This window comes from Oryctolagus cuniculus, chromosome 7 (assembly GCF_051225735.1).
Source record: "Oryctolagus cuniculus isolate XC-2025 breed Fujian yellow rabbit chromosome 7, ASM5122573v1, whole genome shotgun sequence".
Lineage (NCBI taxonomy): Eukaryota > Metazoa > Chordata > Mammalia > Lagomorpha > Leporidae > Oryctolagus > Oryctolagus cuniculus.
Genome location: NC_142873.1, coordinates 105,081,681 through 105,103,312, shown reverse-complemented (window position 1 = coordinate 105,103,312; position 21,632 = coordinate 105,081,681). Strand labels below are relative to the sequence as shown.

At 49.8% G+C, this 21,632-nt stretch overlaps 1 protein-coding gene across 1 annotated transcript in view; it reads right to left on the bottom strand.

Moving 5' to 3' along the window:
* Positions 1 to 9,100: 9,100 nt before the first annotated feature.
* The window catches only part of WLS (Wnt ligand secretion mediator), a 116,707-nt gene continuing 104,175 nt past the window's right edge, over positions 9,101 to 21,632 (bottom strand). The window contains exons 11-12 of the mRNA XM_002715930.6: positions 21,013 to 21,166; positions 9,101 to 9,919 (exon numbers count right to left, since the gene is read on the bottom strand). Of these exons, the coding sequence (XP_002715976.1) occupies positions 9,810 to 9,919; positions 21,013 to 21,166 (264 nt within the window). The 3' untranslated portion in view covers positions 9,101 to 9,809. The remainder of the gene's footprint in view (positions 9,920 to 21,012; positions 21,167 to 21,632) is intronic.

The window sequence follows — 21,632 nt, the reverse complement described above, 5'->3', positions numbered from 1 at the left end:
AGATTAAGGAAAAGAAAGTATAAAAGAAAATATTGCAGGTTAACCACATAAAATAAGACATTCTCTACCCCCCAGGAAACACCAAAAGCAACATTAAAAGTAAGTGCCAATTTGGGCAAACTTTGACTACATATATCCCAGCCAAAGGATAAATATCCTAAGTAAAATATCAGAGGAAAATGGATAAAGACTCTGAATGTGAAATCCTGAGAATACAAACCCAAAGGAACAGGAGCCACGTTCAGTCTCGGGATAATTAAGTAAATGAAACATTCAACTGTGCATTGCCTCCTAAAGTTGCCAGTTTCCAAACGTCTCGTCTAGTCAGCAGTGAGGGTGCCACGCCCAGGCGCACACCCACTCGGTTGTTTCTGGAGGCCACTTTATGCTCGCGGGCGTCCGTGCCAGGTGCTTCTCCTGTAGTCTTCATCACTGGCAGTTTGTGATGTGCGGCTTCTGCCACACCTCCCTCTATCTGGACAGTCAGTGCCCTCTGGGAGGATAGGGACCTCATGTACCGCTCTGTGTCGAGTGTTGCAAAGAGCACCTGGCCCCAGCTGGGATGTTAGCATAGATGGACTGGATGGATGACGGCTCTTTCACCCCAGCAACTTTCCTCTGAGGAACTGACTCTAAAGCAACAGAGACACACAGAGATTTATATCCCAGAATGCTCCTTCCACTCACGCTGTGGTGGTCAAACTGCACACTGTTTGCATGTCTGACAATAAGGAATTGGCAATAAACAAATTCTGACACATCTTTATTCGAGAATACAGAAATGAAATCACTAAAGCCATATTGTAGAAGACAGCGTATGACCTTGGAAAGACTTTCTAAATATAGTGTATCATGAAAAAGGTAGGTACACGACACTGAACAGCAATTAATTTTCTAGGGATAATAGAATTCTAATTCAAGTACAGAAGGCATATAAGGGTACTTCAAAAAGTCCAGGAAAATTGAACTAATGATAAGTTCATTTGGAGGCAAAACATGTTGAGATCAACACATGCGAGGAGTCTTTAAAAAGTTTACAAAAATGCATATTATCGACAAATTATGGATGGATTTCAGCAGTTTTCTGCACCAAAATAAATTTATATTTTCATTTTATTTTCCACAGACTTTTGAAGTTCCCTTGTATGCACATTGACACACTGGTATTTTAACAGTATTTATCTTTGGGTGGTGCCATGGTGAACATTTTCCATTTTTTTCTTTGTTGTTTTGTGTATTTGGCCAAGTTTTTACAGTGAAACTGCTTTGTTTCTTAGATGAGATCAAAACCAAGTAGCTGAGGCCATAAGTGTGCCATGGTACTCTCCAAGCTGGCCCTTGCTCCCGTGGCCACCGCCCAGGAGCCCAGGACTGAGAATGGCTGGCTACCCCTCCAGGCTCTGTCTGCCCCAGGGAGTAAATTCTTTTTTCAAAAAGAGATCTATTTATTTATTTGAAAAGCAGAATTACAGAAAGAGGGAGATGGTGAGAGGCAGATAGATCTTCCATCCATTGGTTCACTCCCCAAATGGCTGCAACAGCCTGGGTGGCGAAGGCCAGGAGCCAGGAGCTTCTTCCAGGTCTCCCAGGTGGGTTCAGGGACCCAAGTACCTGGGCCATCTTCCCAGGCACCTTAGCAGGGAGCTGGATTGGAAGTGGAGCAGCCGGGGCTCCTATGGGATGCCTGCGAGCAGGCTGGCTTAACTCACAGGACTACAATACTGGAACCAGGGGGGACAATTCCGCAGCTTATCAGAAGGGGCCCCAGCACACCCTCCGCCCCCCACGCTGTGCTTCCTGGGATCACCTTCCAAACTCCTTGCCCAGAAATCCTTGTCTCCGAGCCTGTGTCCAGGAGGAGCCCAGACCAGGAAGCACCCCTGCAGAGGACCACAGCTCTGTCACACTTTCCACAAACCGGGAGATCATCTTCCAGAGCGGTTTCTCAGGTCAGCAGAGCCTTGCCCTGAGCGGCCAGCGTTCCCATCGGGCAGTGCGTGAGCAAAGGCAGCCAAGCCTCGCGCAGTGCAGAGCTCACAGCGTGGCCGCTCCGGTGCATGGTTCACTTCCTGCCTCTCGGTGTCTCTGCAGGGAAGACAGAGCCTGATTGGCTGGGAAAGACCACCCCGACTAAAGTCCTCCGGACAGAAGGAGTTTCTGGACACAGGCAAGAATTGGAGCCCGCCGTGGGCTCCGTGGAGCTGGGGAGTCCGTGGGTGTGCGTGACCCATTCCCACTGCCACACCCCAGGCCGCCGAACCCGCCCATCTCACTATAGGATGTCTTTCTATGATTCTGAGAATTGGAGTGGTGAGGTTGTGAGAATTCACCTAGTTCAAGGCGGTAGGGGAGGTAACTGCTCTGAGGGTCCTGGAGCGAGAGTTGGAAGCAAACTCAAGTCCATCCCTCGCTCAAAAGCAAGAATAATGATGCAGCGACTACAAATCCCCAGAGTCTAAGGTCTGGGTTTTGTCTTGAAGGTTTGTGTGCAGTGACAGTTGTGATTCTCCTTTCGGCCAGCAGAGGGCAGACTCTTGCCATCGATGGAGGTGAATTGCGGACCCAAGTGTTTCGGGACTGGAATAACATCTCCCAGTGAGGTCATTTGGCTCTAATGAAAGTGCAGCTCAAAATAACTCTTGACTCTTCTGCTGCAAATATGCTAGTAATAAGACCGTGAGGTTTGGCGACTGAAGTTCTTCTCCTTTTAGCTCCTGCCCTGCCACATCCACATATAACCCTGGGCCGGTCACTGCACTCTGTGACTGAGAGGAGGTGATGTTAGGGGCCAAAGGAGAGGATTAAAGTCCTGTACTGCAACAAATACAGACGGTAAAGAGTGTAACAGGAGTGGTGTGTGTGTGTGTGTGTGTGTGTGTGTGTGTGTGAAGGAGCAAATAAACAAAGCAGTAAGATCCAAGGCAAGGCAGCATTTTTTGATGCCGAGCAAATAAATGTGGGGGCTTCATAAAGTTCATGGGGGAAATGACATTAAAGAATTATTAAAAGATTTATTTCGGTGGAAACGATTTTGAAATCCATGCCTAGTTTTTTCATAACAGGTGTTTTCATAAACTTTTCGAAGATCACTGGTTTAAATGGACTTCAAAATTGTTTCCACCAAAATCAACGTATCGTTTAATTCTGTTTTCCACAAACCTTTGGAAGTATGCTCATGTATTTGTGGATTTTGCAGCAAAGGAAAACAATCCATTTTGTATTTAGAAAGGACTTAACTGCTTTTATTTTTTTAAGAATTATTTTGTTTATTTGAAAGAGTTACAGAGAGAGGTAGAGCCAGAGAGAGAGAGAGGTCTTCCATTCCGCTGGTTCACTCCCCAAATGACCGCAACAGCCAGAGCTGAGCCAATCTGAAGCCAGGAGCCAGGAGCTTCTTCCAGGTCTCCCATGCGGGCGTAAGAGGCCCAAGGAGTTGGGCCATCCTCCACTGCTTTCTCCGGCCATAGCAGAGAGCTGGATTGGAAGAGGAGCCGCCGGATTTAAGCCAGCGCCTATATTGGATGCGTGCACCGCAGCCTGGGGCTTTAACCCACTGTGCCCAGCGCCAACCCTGGACTTAACGAAGTCTTACTTATGTCTCAAGCTATGTTTGTTTTAAAGGTTAGATGTGCTTTACCTATTGCAGTTGTGCTTGAGAAAAATTTAATGTAACAAGGAAGCATGGAAAGTCCTACAGTTAAGTAAAAATATTTCTGGAAGCTGTAGGAATGTATTGTGTTAAATTTTAAAACACTGAATGTTTTATGAAGCTGGCACTGTGGTGCAGTAGGCTAAAACCCGGGTCCTGGCTGCTTCTCTTCTGATCCACTCTCTGCTTAGGGTCTGGAAAAGTAGTGGCAGTTGTCCCAAGTGTTTGGGCCCTGGCATCTAGGTGGGAGACCCAGAAGAAGCTCCTGGGTCCTGGCTTCAGATTGGCCCAGCTCTGGCCATTGTGGCCATTTGGGGAGTGAACCAGCAAATGGAAGACCTCTCTCTCTGTCTCCCTCTCTCTGTCTGTAGCTCTGCCTGTCAAATAAATAAATAAATAAATAAAATCTTTTTAAAAACACTCATAATGTTTTGGTGGTTACATAGTCGTAAGGAGATGTGGATTTTTTTGTGTTAAGATATGGAAATGTTTAAGAATCCTGCTTTATTGTCTTAGGATTTCAAGCCCTAGCATGAGAAGTAGAACAACACTGCTGTCTGAGAATCACGCTGAGGGACAATGAGACACTAGAATGCACTGGACAGGGAGGCAGTAATGACAGGACTTTCTGGAAATCATGTCTGATTGAGGAATTGAGGAAATGAGGTGCCAAGTCTGGGAAAGAGAAAACCCACGTGAGACAGGACCTGCTGGAAGGGGATCAGTACGAAAGCACTCAAATCACGGAGGAAAGGTCTGGTCTCAACCCTGTGGGCTTCTGGGGGCTGCCACTGGAGACAGGGAGCTCCTCCTCTGAGATTGTTCAAGCTGCCCCCGGAAGACCCTCTGGCATCAGCAAAGTGGCACATGTGGTCTCAGGAACCAAGCTGTTACTGCACAACAAATGTAGTGAGGGGCGATAGTGAGAGCCAACCTGCAAACGTCAAGAGGGTTGCTGGAGCAGAACAGGAAGGCCAAGACCTTGAGCTCCAGGGGACCAAGGCAGAGTCTCGTCGCAGTCCGAATGCACCAGAAGGCTCCACTTAGCCAGCCCTGTGGCCAACACAGCACTGAATGTCAGCAGCAGGAGCAAAGCCAGCTGGCATCAGAAAGACAGTCCCTGAGAGCGTAGCTTCCATCATGGTCCGAGGGAGACCAGGAGCCATAAAGCGCTCCCACTTGCTCGCTCTCCACCCTTGCTGTTGCCTTCCCACGCCACCCCAGGCCCCTGAGAGGGAACTGTGTGCATTTCCCTTGGAGGCACAGGGATGACCACCCAGGGTTTATCATGGTTGGGATGTTATCTCCTTCCAGGGCACCCATTCCTCTGTGTATTTAGCTATTGTCCACCAAAACCCCTTCTGCTTTCTCTTTTAGCCTCCATGGTTTCCTGACAATAGGAAGCCAAACAAAAAATGCCTGGAATGGTAGAGCCACAAGGTACGTGTATTCTTTGCCAAGAAACGCACAGTGGAATTCTAGTTTACAGATCCCCTAGCAGCCTCAGCCAGCCCCTGAGAGCCTGGTCCGAAATGAAAGAGTTGATAAAACATAGCTTTTAGAACTGCCAGGCTGACACAGGTGAAGTCCACCAACCTGCCTCTGATGCTGGGACCCCAGGGGCGGGACTTTCAAGGTCTCCCCCAGCTCCGACAGTAGGGACTGAACTCAAACATTGTTAGGGTGCTTTATCTCAGTTTTGAGAAATGATTGAAGCTACCTGGGCTCACACATGGAACTACTAATCTATTAGGCATATTTTCTTCCTTTAAAGGGAAAATGTAGGGATGACAGACACCCAATGAAAACCCAATGGGATAACCCAAATCAATCTGGTTTTGTTTTCTATGTCAAATAGCAACTGCCTTTTACTTATTTGCTGAACGCATTGGTAAATTTTACTGTTTAAAAGCAAGCTGATCATTGGAACATTTTATGCTTTTCTCTAGTATCTTTAAAGCTGCATGAATTCTTAGGATGATGTATAAAACTGGTGTCCACAGTGAGTTCTTCCTCCAGGTTGATGGCCCTTCCTACAAGAGTCCTCACCCAATGAAAAGGGTCCTCTTCCCTGTCCACCCAGTGACTTGCTTGTGGGTGACCTGCATCCCATACCCACAGACCTCCTCACTTATTAGTCAATAAGTGGAGAAGACAGAGGGCCCACAGGACATGCCACAACCACAGCTGGATCTGCCCTCAGGTTTCCAAACTCAGTAAAGTCTTCTCCCAGACTTTCTAGAAAGTGCAAGCCTTGTGTTATACAGGTTCCTCTTGGAGCAACTATCCTCCCACCTCTTTCCTTCTCATCTCGACCTCCCACTGATGCTGCTCCCCCACCACTCATCGACCACCGAAGCCAATAGGTTTTACTCAATTTTTCCATGCTGCTAAGCCTCTTGGGATATCTTCTATCCCCCAAGAATCTGGCTCTTTCTTTGGCTTCTTGGAAAGCCTTTCTTTTCTAATTGATCTGCCTCATTTTCTTCCTCTCTCCTATTGAATGTGGCCATGCCTGGCTCGTCACAATTGCTGGTTATCTTTCTTGAGGCTTTGATGCTGCCCGGGTGGTACCTCCCATTCTCAATGATGATGGAGGCCAACTCTCTTGGCCTACGAGTTGGCCCTTTTTTAACTGCTAGTTTGTCATGTCCTTTAGGTGATGGCTCCTGAAACCCACTCAGGCAAACCCAAACTCCTCCTCAGGGCCATGGGGCTACATCTTTTCTGGTTGTTTTCTCAACTCAAAATGGATTCTTCCTTCTTTGGAAACTAACTCCAACCCACAAGGTGAACCCCTAGCAGGCATCCAATCCAGCTCCCCAGTCACAGCTGACATGGGCACAGAGCCTTTTGTGAGGCTGGTCAGCTCAGGAACCGAGTCCTGGTTCTGAGAAGACAGAGGCTTGGGCTACTTGTAAATGTGCTGCTCTCAGGGGAAGATGCGTGAATTCCTGGTGCTGAGGTCCCTTGGAGTTGTCCCTGTTCTCATTCCTTCTGATTAATTCAAATTTTTCATAAAGCCAGGAGTCATTCTAGAGAACTTCTAGAAAGTATTTCCTTTTCTTAAAGATTTATTTATTTGAAAGGTAGAGTTAGAATAGATCTTCCATCTACTGGGTCAGTCCTCAAATGACTGCAACAGCTAGGGACGGGCCAGGCTGAAGCCCGGAGCCCAGAGCTTCTGCCGGGTTCCCCATGTGGGAGCAGCAGCCCAAGCACTTGGGCCATCCTCTACTACTTAGAAAGTCCTTCTTTTGACTAAGCTTGCTATAACTGGCTTCTACTTTTTAGAAACCCATGGACAGGTGTTCTCCAGGAATCTCTACTTCTCCCAGGGGCCCTGCCATCTCTCATCCCGCAAGGGCTTAGGATTTGAGTCTGCTCTTGCTTTCTGTGATACCCACACTCACAATTCTCACCCTTTGTCTGTTTTATCTCCAAAACATGCGTCTCTATCTATGCCCTGATTCTGGTCTTTGTGATCACCTTGCTGGGTCTGCCCAGCCTCTTCCTGCTCCAGTGGTAGTTCTGATCACATTACTTCTCTGCCTAAAACCTGAGGCTGTCTTGTGACTCTTACCATGGCATGAAGAACCTCTCATCCCAGCTTGCAGATGTATGGGGCTCGGCTTCTGCTGTTTCCACCCCTATGTGCCAGCTAAGCATGACGCTCATCCTTTGCCAATGTTCTCCACGCTTTGTTTGGTTCGTGAGTTGTGTCCTGCTGACCTTTTCCCCTGCAGCTCTGGGAACAATCTCAGTTCTTCAAAGCACATCTCTCTCTCTCTCTTTTTTTTTTTTTTTTTTTGACAGGCAGAGTGGACAGTGAGAGAGAGAGAGAGAGAGAGAGAGAAAGGTCTTCCTTTGCCGTTGGTTCACCCTCCAATGGCTGCTGCGGCCAGCGCGCTGAGGCCGGTGCACCGCGCTGATCCGATGGCAGGAGCCAGGTACTTATCCTACTTATCCTGGTCTCCCATGGGGTGCAGGGCCCAAGTACTTGGGCCATCCTCCACTGCACTCCCTGGCCACAGCAGAGAGCTGGCCTGGAAGAGGGGCAACCGGGACAGAATCGGGCGCCCCGACCGGGACTAGAACCCGGTGTGCCGGCGCCGCAAGGCGGAGGATTAGCCTAGTGAGTCGCGGCGCCGGCCCAAAGCACATCTCAAGCCTTTTCCCTATCCCAGAAGAGAGACAGGATAACACTTGTGCTGCTTTAAGTTCACCTGGGAAAGCTCAGGCTGCATGTGATTCCTGGTACCGTGGTGGCTGATCATTGACATGGATGTTGAGTGTATAGGATCATATGCGCTCCAGGTGTTCTTCAGGCTAGGAAAAGGCCTGCCTAAAGAAAACAGCCGAAATCAAAGTATACCCTACCGTCACCGACTACCATGATTTTGGGCAAAATTAAGAAAAACAAAGGATGGGGAGGTGGGTGTCACCAAATGAGTAAGTTACACAGACCTCCAGGTGTCAGTGTTTGAGAAACAAGACACTCATGAAATTGTGTTAGTGCTCCAGGAAGAACACAGAAGGCATTTCCATATACATGAGCTGATCTAATGCTCACTGTGACCCTGTAAAGCCATTTATGAATGTCAGTTTGCATGTGAGGGAACAGACAGGCCAGATGGCTTGAACAAGGTCAGACCAATGGTAAAGACAGGAAGCAGTGCCTTCTAAGCTCGGGACCCAACATTCGTTCTGCTACAGCACGTTGTTTCTCCCATGACAGCATCAAAATGCAATGAAAAAAGCTATTTCAGGGAGTGGGCAAAAGGTAGGGCATGATCTGCTTCAAAAGTCCACTACCGGGCCGGCACTGTGGCTCACTTGGCTAATCTTCCACCTGCGGCACCGGCACCCCATATGGGTGCCGGGTTCTAGTCCCGGTTGCTCCTCTTCCAGTCCAGCTCTCTGCTGTGGCCCGGGAGGGCAGTGGAGGATGGCCCAAGTGCTTGGGTCCTGCACCCGTATGGGAGACCAGGAGAAGCACCTGGCTCCTGGCTTCGGATCAGCGCAGCGCCGGCTGTAGCGGCCATTTAGAGGTGAACCAACGGAAGGAAGACCTTTCTCTCTGTCTCTCCCTCTCACTGTTTAACTCTGCCTGTCAAATTAAAAAAAAAAAAAAAAAAAAAAGTCCACTACCTGCTTCTACCCTCGTTGCCACACACCAGAACTTTCCTCGCCAGCAGAGGGAGGTTAACTACCCAGCGCAGAACACGTTACCTTATTTCAGAAATAGATACTGCCCTCGAACACTTCGATTTCATGGCAAAATATTTTAAGTTTTTCATAAAACTATTTTCCCAGCCTGACAGTCAGCATGGAGAAGAGTGTGCATACGTGTGTGGGGGGCACAAACACGTTTATTTAAATGATTGGATCTACACCTTGGGAGGCTGTTTGAAGCATCTTATCAAAAGAAAACACATGTGAAGCAAGAGGTTAAAAAAAGCTTTTCGGGCCCAAAGGCCATTTAATAACTACTTGAGTAGTTTAGCAAACATTTTTTTTTAAAACCCACATTCAGCAGACTGGTTAGTATTGGATACACAGATTTGGTTTCAAAGCAGAAAATGCCCCTGTGGAACTGACCTTTTCATGAAATTCAGTTATTCTATACTATGCCATAAAAAATAGGGACACGTATCTATTGACAACTTAAATATTAACTCCATGGGCTACTAGGTGATATAAATAGAAAAAAAGAAGTGGTCGTGGACTCGGAGTTAGAGACACCAGCCCACTTTGGACTTCAAAGGATGTTAAAAATCTATCCTAGCATCTACAAGAGAAAAAAGCCAAATATTCCACCTGATATAGACCCATGGGCCCAAACCATTTCCCCAAGGAGTACACCCCCCAACAAATGAGGTTTGCTAAGCACCTGCTACAGATGTTACTATGTCACTAGTTAACAACGAGCACAGAGAAGGTGTCATTCCAGAGTTTCTGGGATCATACACAATGCATTCGTGGCTGCGGGAATCTTCCTCCGAAAGCTACGGTCAGAAGCTAGACTGACCGAAGTCCACGCCGATGCTGGTCCGCAAACCCACAGCGAGGAGGCCGGGCGCTGTTTGTGCACGGAGCTCTTCCCGCCGCGCCCTCTGCTCTAGGGAGCGGGGCTGGGGCGCAGAGAGGCAGTCCCAGCCTACTCCTGAGCCTCCTTGCGGGTCAGCTTGTAGATCTCGGTGGGGCCGTGCACGTGAGTGATGGTGGTGGTGAGCTGGAGCTCCTCCCCGCTGTGGACGCCCAGGTCACCTGCAACAGGATTTCTCGGTGTTAGTATGCTCAGGGAGGGAGGACAATGAGGTGGGTACTATGGCTATGGTTATGGCAGCTTTATAGATGGGAAGTTAGAAAGGCCACTGCCTTGGTAGGAGGTGCAGGCCCGTAAGACAGCCGAGGAGGGGGTGTTGGACGAATGACCTGCAGAGTGACCACACCGTGTGAAGACAGCCAAGCGCTACCCAGGCCGGGTGCTAGCCCTAAGACGCTGAGGACAAGGGGCTTTTCTCACGCTCCAGGAGATAAGCGCTGGAGGTGTGCCCTGCATGCTCTCTGCCACTCAGCACCTGTCCACGCCGGTACCTGAACTCCTGGCTGGTGGGCCAGGGGCATTCTGCTCAGTGGAACAAGGTGGCCTCTTGTTAATGGTCAGAGAAAAGGTACATTCCTGTATGTTGAACCCTTCGGGTCTGCTGCATGCCACAAGACCGTAAGAGAACACACGACTGATAAAGGGGAAGTGGGAACCATCCGAGCCAGTCCTGCCCAGTTGTGTGTGTGTGTGTGGGGGTGCTCACCCACACGTGCATATGAGGGGACAGCAGTGCTGCTAAATAAAAAGCTAAGTTGCATCTATGATCATTCTCAGGTCTCAGATATTCCTGGATGGAAATCTTTCCACGTTTAGAGCACAGAATGAAATAAGTAAGTGCTATTTTAAATGGAGCATCCACACCACAGCACAGAAGCGGTCTTGGCCCTACCCTGAGGGTTAAGAACGAGTCTGATGGGCTTGGACCCCTGGGGGTTACTCCACACACTGGCTCTGCAGGATGCTTGGCTGGCGCCCTTCATGGTGGTGCCACACAGTGTTGGCTTCTGGATGTGAGCCCGCTTCTCAGGGCCTGCACAGCCAGACCTGCCCTATTCTTGAAGCGAGGCTGTAGCTCTCTGCCCAAGAGACTCCCTAGTCCCAGAAGCAGGGTCACGAGCGGCCTCAGAGGATTGCTAAGGGCTCTCGGGGCTGTTTGGGCAGGGTCTAATCCACAGGATTTGGACGGAGAAGGCACTGAAGAGGCATCCACCCAGCCTCAAGCACATCCCAGTTGATTCACCTCCAGCTGGACCACAGGTGCAAAGAAAGGTTGGAAAGAGTCTCTAGGGACTGCCCGGGACCACAGCGGGCCCCTGCTTGTATGATGAGCCCATTCTCTCAGTCACTAGCTTCGCGTTTCAGACCAGCCTCAAGCAAGCAGCGGAGGTACAAGACCCACACTTCTTGTCAAAGAAGGCCAGTTTGGGATGTGCATTTCCAAAATGTGCGTCTCTGAGTGAGCCACCCAAACCTCAAAGTGGTTTCAGGATCTGCCTGGCTGGAGTCATCAGAATTGCAGAGGGTCCCGGACACCCAGCTTTATGTTTGCCTAAGGAGGCTCTCCTCTGATGACACTAAGAAGGAGTTCTACTCGGGTCTAGAAATGGAGATGCTAATTTGCCTCAAAGTGGGACTCCAACAAGCAGTTCCTGGGCAGCGTGCACCACCAGGCAGGTCACTCGGACAAACAGCCGAAGCTGCTCCGGCATCTCTGTCAACAAATACGTGTATTACAGTGCTGATCGCATGCTGAGACCCTGCTACACACTGCACAAAATGTTAATGCATCTGATTGTCACTCCTTTGACAAGCACTGCTGTCATCATTCCCCTCTGTCAGCGAGGCGGAGGCATGCACAGAGAAGCTAAACAACCCACCCAACTCCCAGGTTTGTCAACAGTGGTGCGGCATTCAAACCAGAGTCGTGAGGCCCCAGGCGCTCCACCTGTGGGATCCACTGCCTCTTCCAAAAAATTTCCTCCTCAAAGAGGCACTGCAGTGGGATGAGATGTCCACATTCAGTGTGGTGGTTACATTTACTCGCGAACGTGTGGATGATCATGTGGCATATAGGTTTTGCTTTTGGATGCTCCCACAAGCAGTGTGGGTCGGGAGAGCTGTTATTTATGAGTATTTGCCATATGCACAGTTGGGAGGCTTCGCGTGCCCTGCATTTCCTTGGAAGTACGTAGACACAGAGCTCTTTCCTCTACTGTGCTGTACGAGGAGCTGGAGCAATGGATTCTGGGTAGCAGAATCTGTGATTCTTGTGTGATTGCACTGTTCCTTGAAGATCACCTTTTTCTCTTTAGGGAATGGCTGTGTGCCTTGGCAGGAGTGGGAAACCACACGGCAGGAGTGGGGATCCCTCTGTTTGTCTATGAATCACATTGACTCCTACTTGTGCCAAGGTCTTGCTCCATCTGCCAGTCTCTTCTCTTGGCTCCCACCACTCAGTGCACAAACAAGCTAAAAATCTCCATCTAAGGCAATACATACATACACACACACACACACACACACACACACACCCTTCCAAAAATGTGATCTGCTTCTTACCAGGGGAAAACAGAAAAGAGAATAAGAAAAAGAAAAGGAATTTTTCAGCTTGCAGTCAATCTCTCTCCCCAGTATGATATCAATCCCAGCCAATTAACATCCAGATGAAGGCTGTTTCTTGCTAATCTTTGTGAAATGAGAACCATCTCTGGCACCGACGGGACCTCAAAGGACGGTGGCAGTGGATGGTTATCTGTGGTGTCACATCCCCAGGCACGGAGCTGCCACTCGTATCTGACATCCCAGGACGCTACTGAGGTCTACACGGCTCCTTCAGACAGATAGCACTTCAGCGACAGCTGATCATGTGTCTGGGGCCACTTTAGTGAAAAAGAAGGAAAACCACTGGGGTTGGTTTGTAGGTTCTGGGGAAGAATAGAAGTCTTCTAATATCAGTCAAGGGAGCCTTCATTTTGTCCCCACGGCCACTAAGGCAAATGAGCACCGCGTTACCCAGGTGGGAAGGCAGACAGCTCCACCCACACTGTGAGTTCATGAGTTCCTCAGGGTCATACGCAGCACGCGCTAGAGCCAGGATTCCAAGCCAATCTGCTTCCATCTCCAAAACTTGTGTTCTTTCCACAACACAAGTTACTCTATCCTTTTTTGTGGCATTTTCCCTAGGCCTACACCTACCTCCAACCTCCCAATTACCTTCAAAGCTAAGATCAAATGATAAGGATCTTTGCAATGAAGTTCCTGGTTCACAGACAACTAAGAGAAATAAGGAGGCTGCGTATCTGTGAAGCTGAATCACCCCTATGCGGAGAGCTGTGCTCCCTGGGAAGGCACCTGCCCCACAGCTTCGGGGGTTAATAATGTGACTGCTTTGTTAAATAAAATAGTGGGGAGTATGTTTTCTCAGTTCCTTCCTCATTCCCTTCCTCTTCTTCCACCTCTTCCTCTTCACATCCTCTTCTTTGTCTTGTTTTTTAAAAGAAAGTAAGTACCCAGTATAGTATGTGGTATACAGGAAGTGCTCATTAAACACCCACCAAGATTTGCTTGATGGAGGCAAGTCCAGCTCCTCCCTGCTCTACGTGGCTAGTTCTAGCTGAGCGCGCCAGCACTGCTGCTCTCTGCTGGAGTTTAGGCCCAAACCCTCAGATAGAGAAGAGCTACATCCCAGGATGGGGGAAATGGCTTTGGTGGAACAGGATTCTGGAACCCTGGTCTCATCATCTCTCCATGCCTTTCAACCGCAGAGGGCTGGTTTATGGCCAGCGTGGATTAAGACATTTGCCATCTACCTCCCAAGTACCCACAGACTCCTACTGCTAGGTGGCACCTCTGAAAAGGAGGGGGACGCAACAAAATGTCACAGCCTGGAGTGAGATCTTTGTGTTATCCGCTGAATTGTACCTTACCCATCACCTAAAATTCGTATTCGATATTCTAACCCCCAGGATGTCAGAATGTGACTATGTGTAGAGACAAGCTCTGCAAAGAGGTGAATAAGTGAAACTGAGGTTGGTGTGTTCCCCATCCAATATGACTGGCATCCTTTGAAAGGGAAGGAGACTAGGATGCAGGTGGAGGAAGACCCCATGAAAACACAGGAGGAGGTCAAAACCAAGTCCAGGGGAAAGGCCTCAGAAGAAACCAACGCTTGTGACACCTTGATCTCAGATGTAGTTTCGTGTGTGTGTGTGTGTGTGTGTGTAGGGTCTTCTATCTGTTGGTTCACTCTACAAATGGCTGCAATAGCTGGAGCTGAGCTGATCCAAAGCCGGCTTCTTCCGGGTTTCCCATATAGGTTTCCCATACAGGTGCAAGGGCCCAAGCACTTGGGCTATCTTCCATTGCTTTCCCATGTGCATTAGCAGGGAGTGGATCAGAAGTGGAGCAGCCGAGACTCAAACCAGTGCCTAGAGGGGAGGCTGGTATTTCAGGCGGTGGCTTTGCCAGTGCAACACAGCAGCAGTCCCTCAGTTGTATTTTCTTTGTGAGAAAATAAATTTCTGTCATTTAAGCTGCTCAGCCTGTGGCATTTCTTTCAGCAGCCTGACCAGCGTAACGAATTTAGGAAGCAGAAAGATCTTTCCAAGAATGAGACTCTGAGGTGCTACTATGATGGCAGGAGGGACCACGGGAGGAAAGGGCAGGTCACTGGTAAGGAGCAGCCCTGGAGGGGCAGGAGGCACAAAGGACCTGACCACAAAGCGCAGAGCGGGAGGCGCCAGGCTGGCAGCGGGGCCCGGTTTCCCTGCAGAATGGGGAGGGGCTGTGGAGACTCCCTTTAGACTCAGGGTCCAGTCCTGGGATTAAGAGCCGTTCCATATCCCCATTCCAGGGGCCGGCACTGTGACACAGCAGGTAAAGCTGCTCCTTGTGGTGCCTGCATCCCATATGGGTACCGGTTCTAGTTCCAGCTGCTCCACTTCCAATCTAGCTCCCTGCTGATGCACCTGGGAAAGTGGTGGAGATGGCTGAAGTGCTTGGGCCCCTGTCCCCATGTAGGAGACTGAGAAGAAGCTCCTGGCTCCTGACTTCTGATTGGCCCAGCTTCAGTTATTGCAATTATTTGGGGAGTGAACCAGCAGATGGAAGACCTCTCTCTCTCTCCTCTCTCTCTCTCTCGCTTCTCTCTCTTCTCTCTCTCTCTCTCTCTCTCTCTCTAACTGTGCCTTTCAAATAAAATAAATCTTTTATTTTTTTAAGAGCCGTCTTATTGGTGCTCACAGGCAGCCCACAGAAGCCAGGTTGGACATGGGTGGATTCCCCAACCCACAACCAGAGGATGACTGCAGTGAAAGACACCGCAAAGCCTTGTGACTCAATCCAAATGTGTACGGAGGCAACGGCTAAAGCCGCCTTTCCTATGAAACAAGTGGCGGAGACCTCAGGCGGCTCCAGACCTGGCCTCACAGGGTGGCGAGCGACTCCCACGCGGCACCACGTGGCCACTATGGCTTCCAGCAGATGCAGAAACAGACAAGGCGTGTGAAAAGGGAGAGGCAGGTGGTAACTGGGGCCTCCTGTTCCCTTTGCCTCTGTCTTCCAGCCAGAAATTCCATGCCTCACATTTCTTTCTACAACATCTTCACCCAAACCTTACAGAGCAAAGAACACAGAAGTCAAAGCTATTCTCAGGAATGGCTGACTTTGAGCAGCTCCAACTAAGTAGCCCATGTGCGCATGTCTGCCCAGGTTCTCACGGGTGGAGGGTGTGGCTGCTGTGCCCCTGGGAGACAGAGGCGCCCCTGGGAGATGGAGGGCTGGCTCCATGGGAAAGGCTAACACCAGCCTGCTGCAGGCCCTGGCTGCCTGGGAAGACATCCACGATGATTTGCAAACTCGCTGTGGTAGCAGGTAAAAGGAACAATGGAGGGAAAAGGCCGCAGAGCAGAGGAGAAAATGTAACTGCTTTTTGAAGGACAGAGAACTAAAGTACCTTTGCTAGATTAGGGGAAACAACCCTATATATTAACATGTACACACACACACACACTCACACACACGCAAAATGATTAAAAAGATGCAGTTGTATTCTTGGGTATTTGGGGGCATAGCTTCTAGGATCCACCTCCAACCTCCTTGGGTACAAAAATCCACAGGTGCTCAAGTCCCTTATGTAAGATAGGATTTGTGTAAACCCATGTGCATCCTCCCATATACTTGCAGTCACATCTGGATTACTTACAATGCCTAATACAATGCAAGTTTCATATAATTAAGTTTCATATAAGTGGGTATAGCACTTTACTGTTTATGGACAAGAAAGAAAGTCTCTACGTGTTCAATACACATAGATTTTTTTTTTTTTTTTTAAATTCGAGAAGCAGAGAAAGAGACAAGAGATCTGTCATCTACTGGTTTACTCTCCAGATAGCTAGTAACAGCCAGGGCTGAGCTGGGCTGAAGCCAGGAACTGGGAATTCAATCCAGGGCCCCCACACGGATGAAGGGACCCAGCTCCTTGAGCTATCATCTGCTGCCTCCCAGTGACTGTATCAGCAGGAAGTTGGAATGGGAGCAGAGCCAGAACTCAAACCCAGGCCTCTGTTATGGCACATGGTCATCTTAATGGGCATTTTAAGCACTAGGCCAAAATATATTTGTTTTGATCAGAGGCTGAGTGAAGCAGCAGACACAGAACCTGAGGACAAGGGCCAAGTGTAATTTTATCTGTATATAATGCGTAAGGTGAGTGTGCTTGTATCACCACTGCAGCCATGGGCAACCAAACAGGAAGAAACCAGAGCCCTACGCTCCGGCTGCACCTGTCAGCTGCTGAAAACACGCCGGCTCCGAAGTGCGGCCATGTCCTGTTTCACGAAGGAGGTGAGGAAACCCGCTCCCCAGGCCAGGCTGGTGGCTTCTCCGGGCGTCCCCTGCAACCTGGCCCTGTGCTGAGCACTGAGACACTGAGCGCCTCATTCATAAAGCGTCGCTTTCTGCTTCACACAATGAAAGGGAACAGAAGAGATGAGAGGAAATGCTCTTCGGAAGGGGACCCTCTGCTGAACCTCCTGCCTGCTTTATTCTCTGTCCATTCCATGACCAAACGGCAGAAATAAAAGCCCTTGTTCAATGCTCCCATTTCCTTCCTACCTGCTCCTTCCTGACACTTCCCGGCATCACAAAACAACCCCCACAACAGTTCTTTCTCTGTTTAAAAATCCCCTTTGGCCGGCGCCGCGGCTCACTAGGCTAATCCTCCACCTTGCGGCGCCGGCACACCAAGTTCTAGTCCTGGTCGGGGCGCCGGATTCTGTCCCGGTTGCCCCTCTTCCAGGCCAGCTCTCTGCTGTGGCCAGGGAATGCAGTGGAGGATGGCCCAAGTGCTTGGGCCCTGCACCCCATGGGAGACCAGGAGAAGCACCTGGCTCCTGCCATCAGATCAGCGCGGTGCGCCGGCCGCAGCGCACCTGCTGCGGCGGCCATTGGAGGATGAACCAACGGCAAAAGGAAGACCTTTCTCTCTGTCTCTCTCTCTCTCACTGTCCACTCTGCCTGTAAAAAAATAAATAAATAAAAATCCCCTTTGGTGTTGGGAACTGCAGGTGAACTTCCTGGCAATGGACTTGATCCCAAGGCCACCAGGATCCGTCTCCCAAAAGCAAGAAGCGCCCCACACCCAGGGTTTATTTTCCACAGCAATGATTCTGGATCTCAGAAATAAGCAGGGGGAGGGCAGAGTCTAAGCTGACTGAAAAATAAGAACTCACTACCAGAAAGGAAAAGGAGTAGGGGAAGGCTGGGGAAGGAGAATGGGTACCATCAGAGACACGGAGAACTCAAACACACAGAGGAACCCCCTAGGGGTTCAGTTTTAGGTTTCCATGCGATATTCCAAAGCAGGTCTTTCAAAGGAGCTCTGAGATCTTGGCAGGTGTTTGGAGTTGTGTTGTCTGGTGGTACACACAGAGATGAAAAGGAAAGCAGAGTGGAGAAGGGAAATGATCAGCGACCACAACGGGTAAAGGGTTCCTTCCAAAGATGCAAGGTCTCAGCGCCATGCAGCAAACTGGAGAGCACAGGAGCTGCCAGGGACCGTGGGGTGGCCTGGAAGTCCTGGTTGATGGCATCACCAGCACAAACCTGCTAAACCCTATGGCTTCTGTATTGACGATCAGCATGGGGTCCCAAGACAGGCTGCTCACTCCTCTGCTTCAAGAATGCCCTCAGTAGGGGCTCCCTTGGCACTTCAAGGACTTCAGGGAGGATGATTCTTTTTTTTTTTTTTTTTTTTGACAGGCAGAGTGGACAGTGAGAGAGAGAGACAGAGAGAAAGGCCTTCCTTTGCCGTTGGTTCACCCTCCAATGGCTGCCGCGGCCAGTGCACCGTGGCCAGTGCACCGCGCTGATCCGAAGCCAGGAGCCAGGTGTTTATCCTTGTCTCTCATGGGGTGCAGGGCCCAAGCACTTGGGCCATCCTCCACTGCACTCCCTGGCCACAGCAGAGAGCTGGCCTGGAAGAGGAGCAACCGGGACAGAATCTGGCACCCCAACCGGGACTAGAACCCAGAGTGCTGGCGCCGCAGGTGGAGGATTAGCCTAGTGAGCTGCAGCGCCTGCCAGGATGATTCTTTGTATCAAGGGACTATTTTGCTCATTGCAGGACATCTGGAATCCTTAGCATCTGAACACTAAATGGCAGTGGCACGTCCCAGTCACAATGACAATCCCAGACAACCACAAACATTTCCAAACACCTCTTAGCAAAGCATTCAGGGGATCTGACTTCCAGTGGAGAACAATTTTTCCAGTTTTCTGTAAAATCACCTATCAGTATTCAACAAGAAATTCTAATGGAGAAGAGACCAGGCCCTGCTTCTCAATTGCAAGGTGTTGAGCCCAGGAGGGTGGGTGTGCTTCATCGTGAGAAGTCCTGCTGGGACTGGATCCAGAATCTGCCCAGGGTTCTGGATCAAGGTCATCGTGTCTCTGCAGAGTTGGCCATGGCTCTGGGCTCCCACTTGTCCGACATTGCTGGTGTTGGGCATGCTGTCATTAGTGTTTGAAAACCCCCGTGACAGAGCCACCCTCCTGGGGTACCACTTAAGTGCTGCAAAGTGCTCTGATGTTCCTTCCTTGCCAACATAAAGCGAACCACAGAATTCCATAGTTTTGAAGCACTGTAAGAGCACACTTAGAGCTGAGAGATGTGGTACATTGAGTAGTTTGCCAATGGTCATGTAGTAAAAACAACCCAGAGAGTTTGTTATGGAATGCACACAGTTCAATAACTATTACCCACCAGCACTCAACATCACAGGAAGTCCAGTGATGGCTTTATGTAGTATTTGCAGGAAGGAAGGAACTCCACCTACTTAACTCAACAACAGGGCCATCTTGTTTCAATCAGTGTCCGACAGGATGACCATAAGTGAGATCAACAGCCCTGTCTACCAGCCCACAATCCCTTCCTGTTTGTATTGTGGAGGTCTGCTGATTGAGGGGCAGCATGCTCCTACACTCCATGGCTATCGTAAAACCACTTGAGTGCCTGCTTAGCTTGCCTTCTAGAAAAGCAGTCAGGAAAACCAAGGGTTGGCCAAGGGGTCCTAATTCTTAACCAGAAACTATGGCCAGAAATGGACCTGATACAGAGAAGTCTTAACTCCAATGAGGTCAAAGAGTAGGGCAGAAGAGGAGCTGCAGGCCCAGGATGCCCTTGGATGGAAGTGGCAAGTACAACACGACAGAGTGGCTGAGATCACTCCACTACCCTTGACCCTGAGCATAGATGCCATCCTCCTCTACTCCTTTCTGTCTCCATATCTTAAGTCATTATCTCCCCTTTTTTCCCCTTCTCAAGATCACTGGCCCATCTGAGAAAGATGAGGTCTCCCCTAGAACCCCTATTTCTAAGGTGTGAATTCATTCAGAGTAGCTATTCTAGGAGGAGAGTGGAGGTGCAAGAGAACTCATTTACCACATCCCCCTGGGGTGTGTCAAGTGCAAGTGGAATCATTCCTCAGGCCTGTTCCTTAAGATGCTCATTCCAAAAGACACCCCATCTGAGAACAGGGTGCCAGGGCCAAATTATTTAATAATTTAGGGAAATGCTGTTTCTGCCACCTTAGTCCAAATCAATACAATAACAGCATCCAGATGCCATATGGTAAAATCTCATTAATGTTTATCAATATAACTCAAAGTTATTTGACTACTAAATGCCCGTGGCAGGTCCCAGACACAATAACAATCTCAACCACAAACAGTTCCAAATCCCCCTAGCAAAGGATTCGGGGAACAGTCCATTGGCTTTGTGGCTTGTTAGATTCTAAGTGGGGTGATCAGGAATATGATGAAGGGTAGGGGCAGGTGGGCCCAGTAGATGGGCAGGCTCTCCTCAGACCCAGGTGGAGGCAGGGTGTGCACTCATTGGACACACATGCTGAGCACACGCTGTAGGTAACACAGTGTGATAGGCTGCTCCTGGTTTCCGCCTTGAGTAAAGGGCACTGACCCTAACCTGAGAAAGTGCATCTCAGCTCTGCAGGACCGCAAGGACATGGAGAAGGTAGAGTGAATGTGAGAAAGAGGGAGGCGGGAGGCTGGAGGAGATGGTAGACCTGTTTACCCTGAAGAGGGCACGCGTTAGCAGCACCGGCCCAGGCTGCAGGACCACTCCCCTCCCCCACGGCTGGTGGAGAAACCCCAGGCAAGCTCTTGCCTTCTCTGCACCTCGGTTTCCTCATGTGTAGAATGACTGCCTGATTACACTCACTAAGCATCCACGTCTCAGGGCTCTGTGGGCTTGGCACAGGAAGAGAGCAGAGCCAGCACTGTAGGACAGCATGGTTCGGGGGACGGGGAATAGCTTTTGGTTTGATGTCTGTGGAAAAGCACCCGAGGAGATACAGGAGCAGGAGAGAGATGACGCCCAGCCCATCCTCAGCTCTCAGGGCCCAGTCTCCCTCCATCTGAAACCTTAGGGCCACATGTCTCAAAGTGGAAGAAGAGACATGGGCTTGCTTTCCAGGAATCGATTGTGCTCCAAAAACCGAGGAAAGCAGATTTGACTTTTGTACTAAAAGCAGACACAGTTTAGACTAGAAGGTGATCTTCTCAATGTATTCTAGAGGCTACCATGGAGGGACTCCGGGAGAGACCTGACACGTGCCGCCTGCCTGTCTCACAGCTCCAGTGTGACTGGCTGCTGAGAGGGAAAGCCACGAATCCTGTGGACACAGAGCTTACTTCCCTTGCAGTATGTTGTGCTACCAGGACTGGAACTCACCATTGGACTGGTCGTCCCCGTAGTTCTTATGGGAAGGTGCATACAGGAACATCAAGGCAAAGACGTACAGGTTCCACATCCCGTAGATGCCGGTGAAAAAGGCACTGTTCACTTGGACCGTCACGCCGCCCCACTTCCAGTGCCCTTCCGTCACCTGGGGAGAAAGGACAGTGGCATTCAGTCGGAGCAGAGGAGAAACCTAAAACCAACGTAAGAACAGCCAACCAACGCGGAAAGCAGGCCCTTTTCCACGTACAGGAGAAGAGGGGGGCCCTACGACACTGAATCACAGCCACATAAACTAAAGAGAGCAAGTGGGCGGGCCGAGGGCGAAGTCTGTGCTGGTTATCTCTGCTACATGTGAGTATCCCCTGGGGGAGTCTCTTCCTAAAGCCAGCAGTGGATAGTGGTCCCTAAATGAAAGAGATCGGATGCCGGAGCTCCACAGTGATCCATGATTAGGATTCCTCCTCTCACCTCCGTCTTCCCAGCTGATCCCACCTCCCCCCAGGCTCAGCCCTGTTTGGTTTTGTCTGCTGCTGTGTCTTCATCTCCTACAGGCTATGCCACTCGGTCTAATTAAGACAAGCCAGGTGAAGATGCTGAACTTGTTTGCTGAA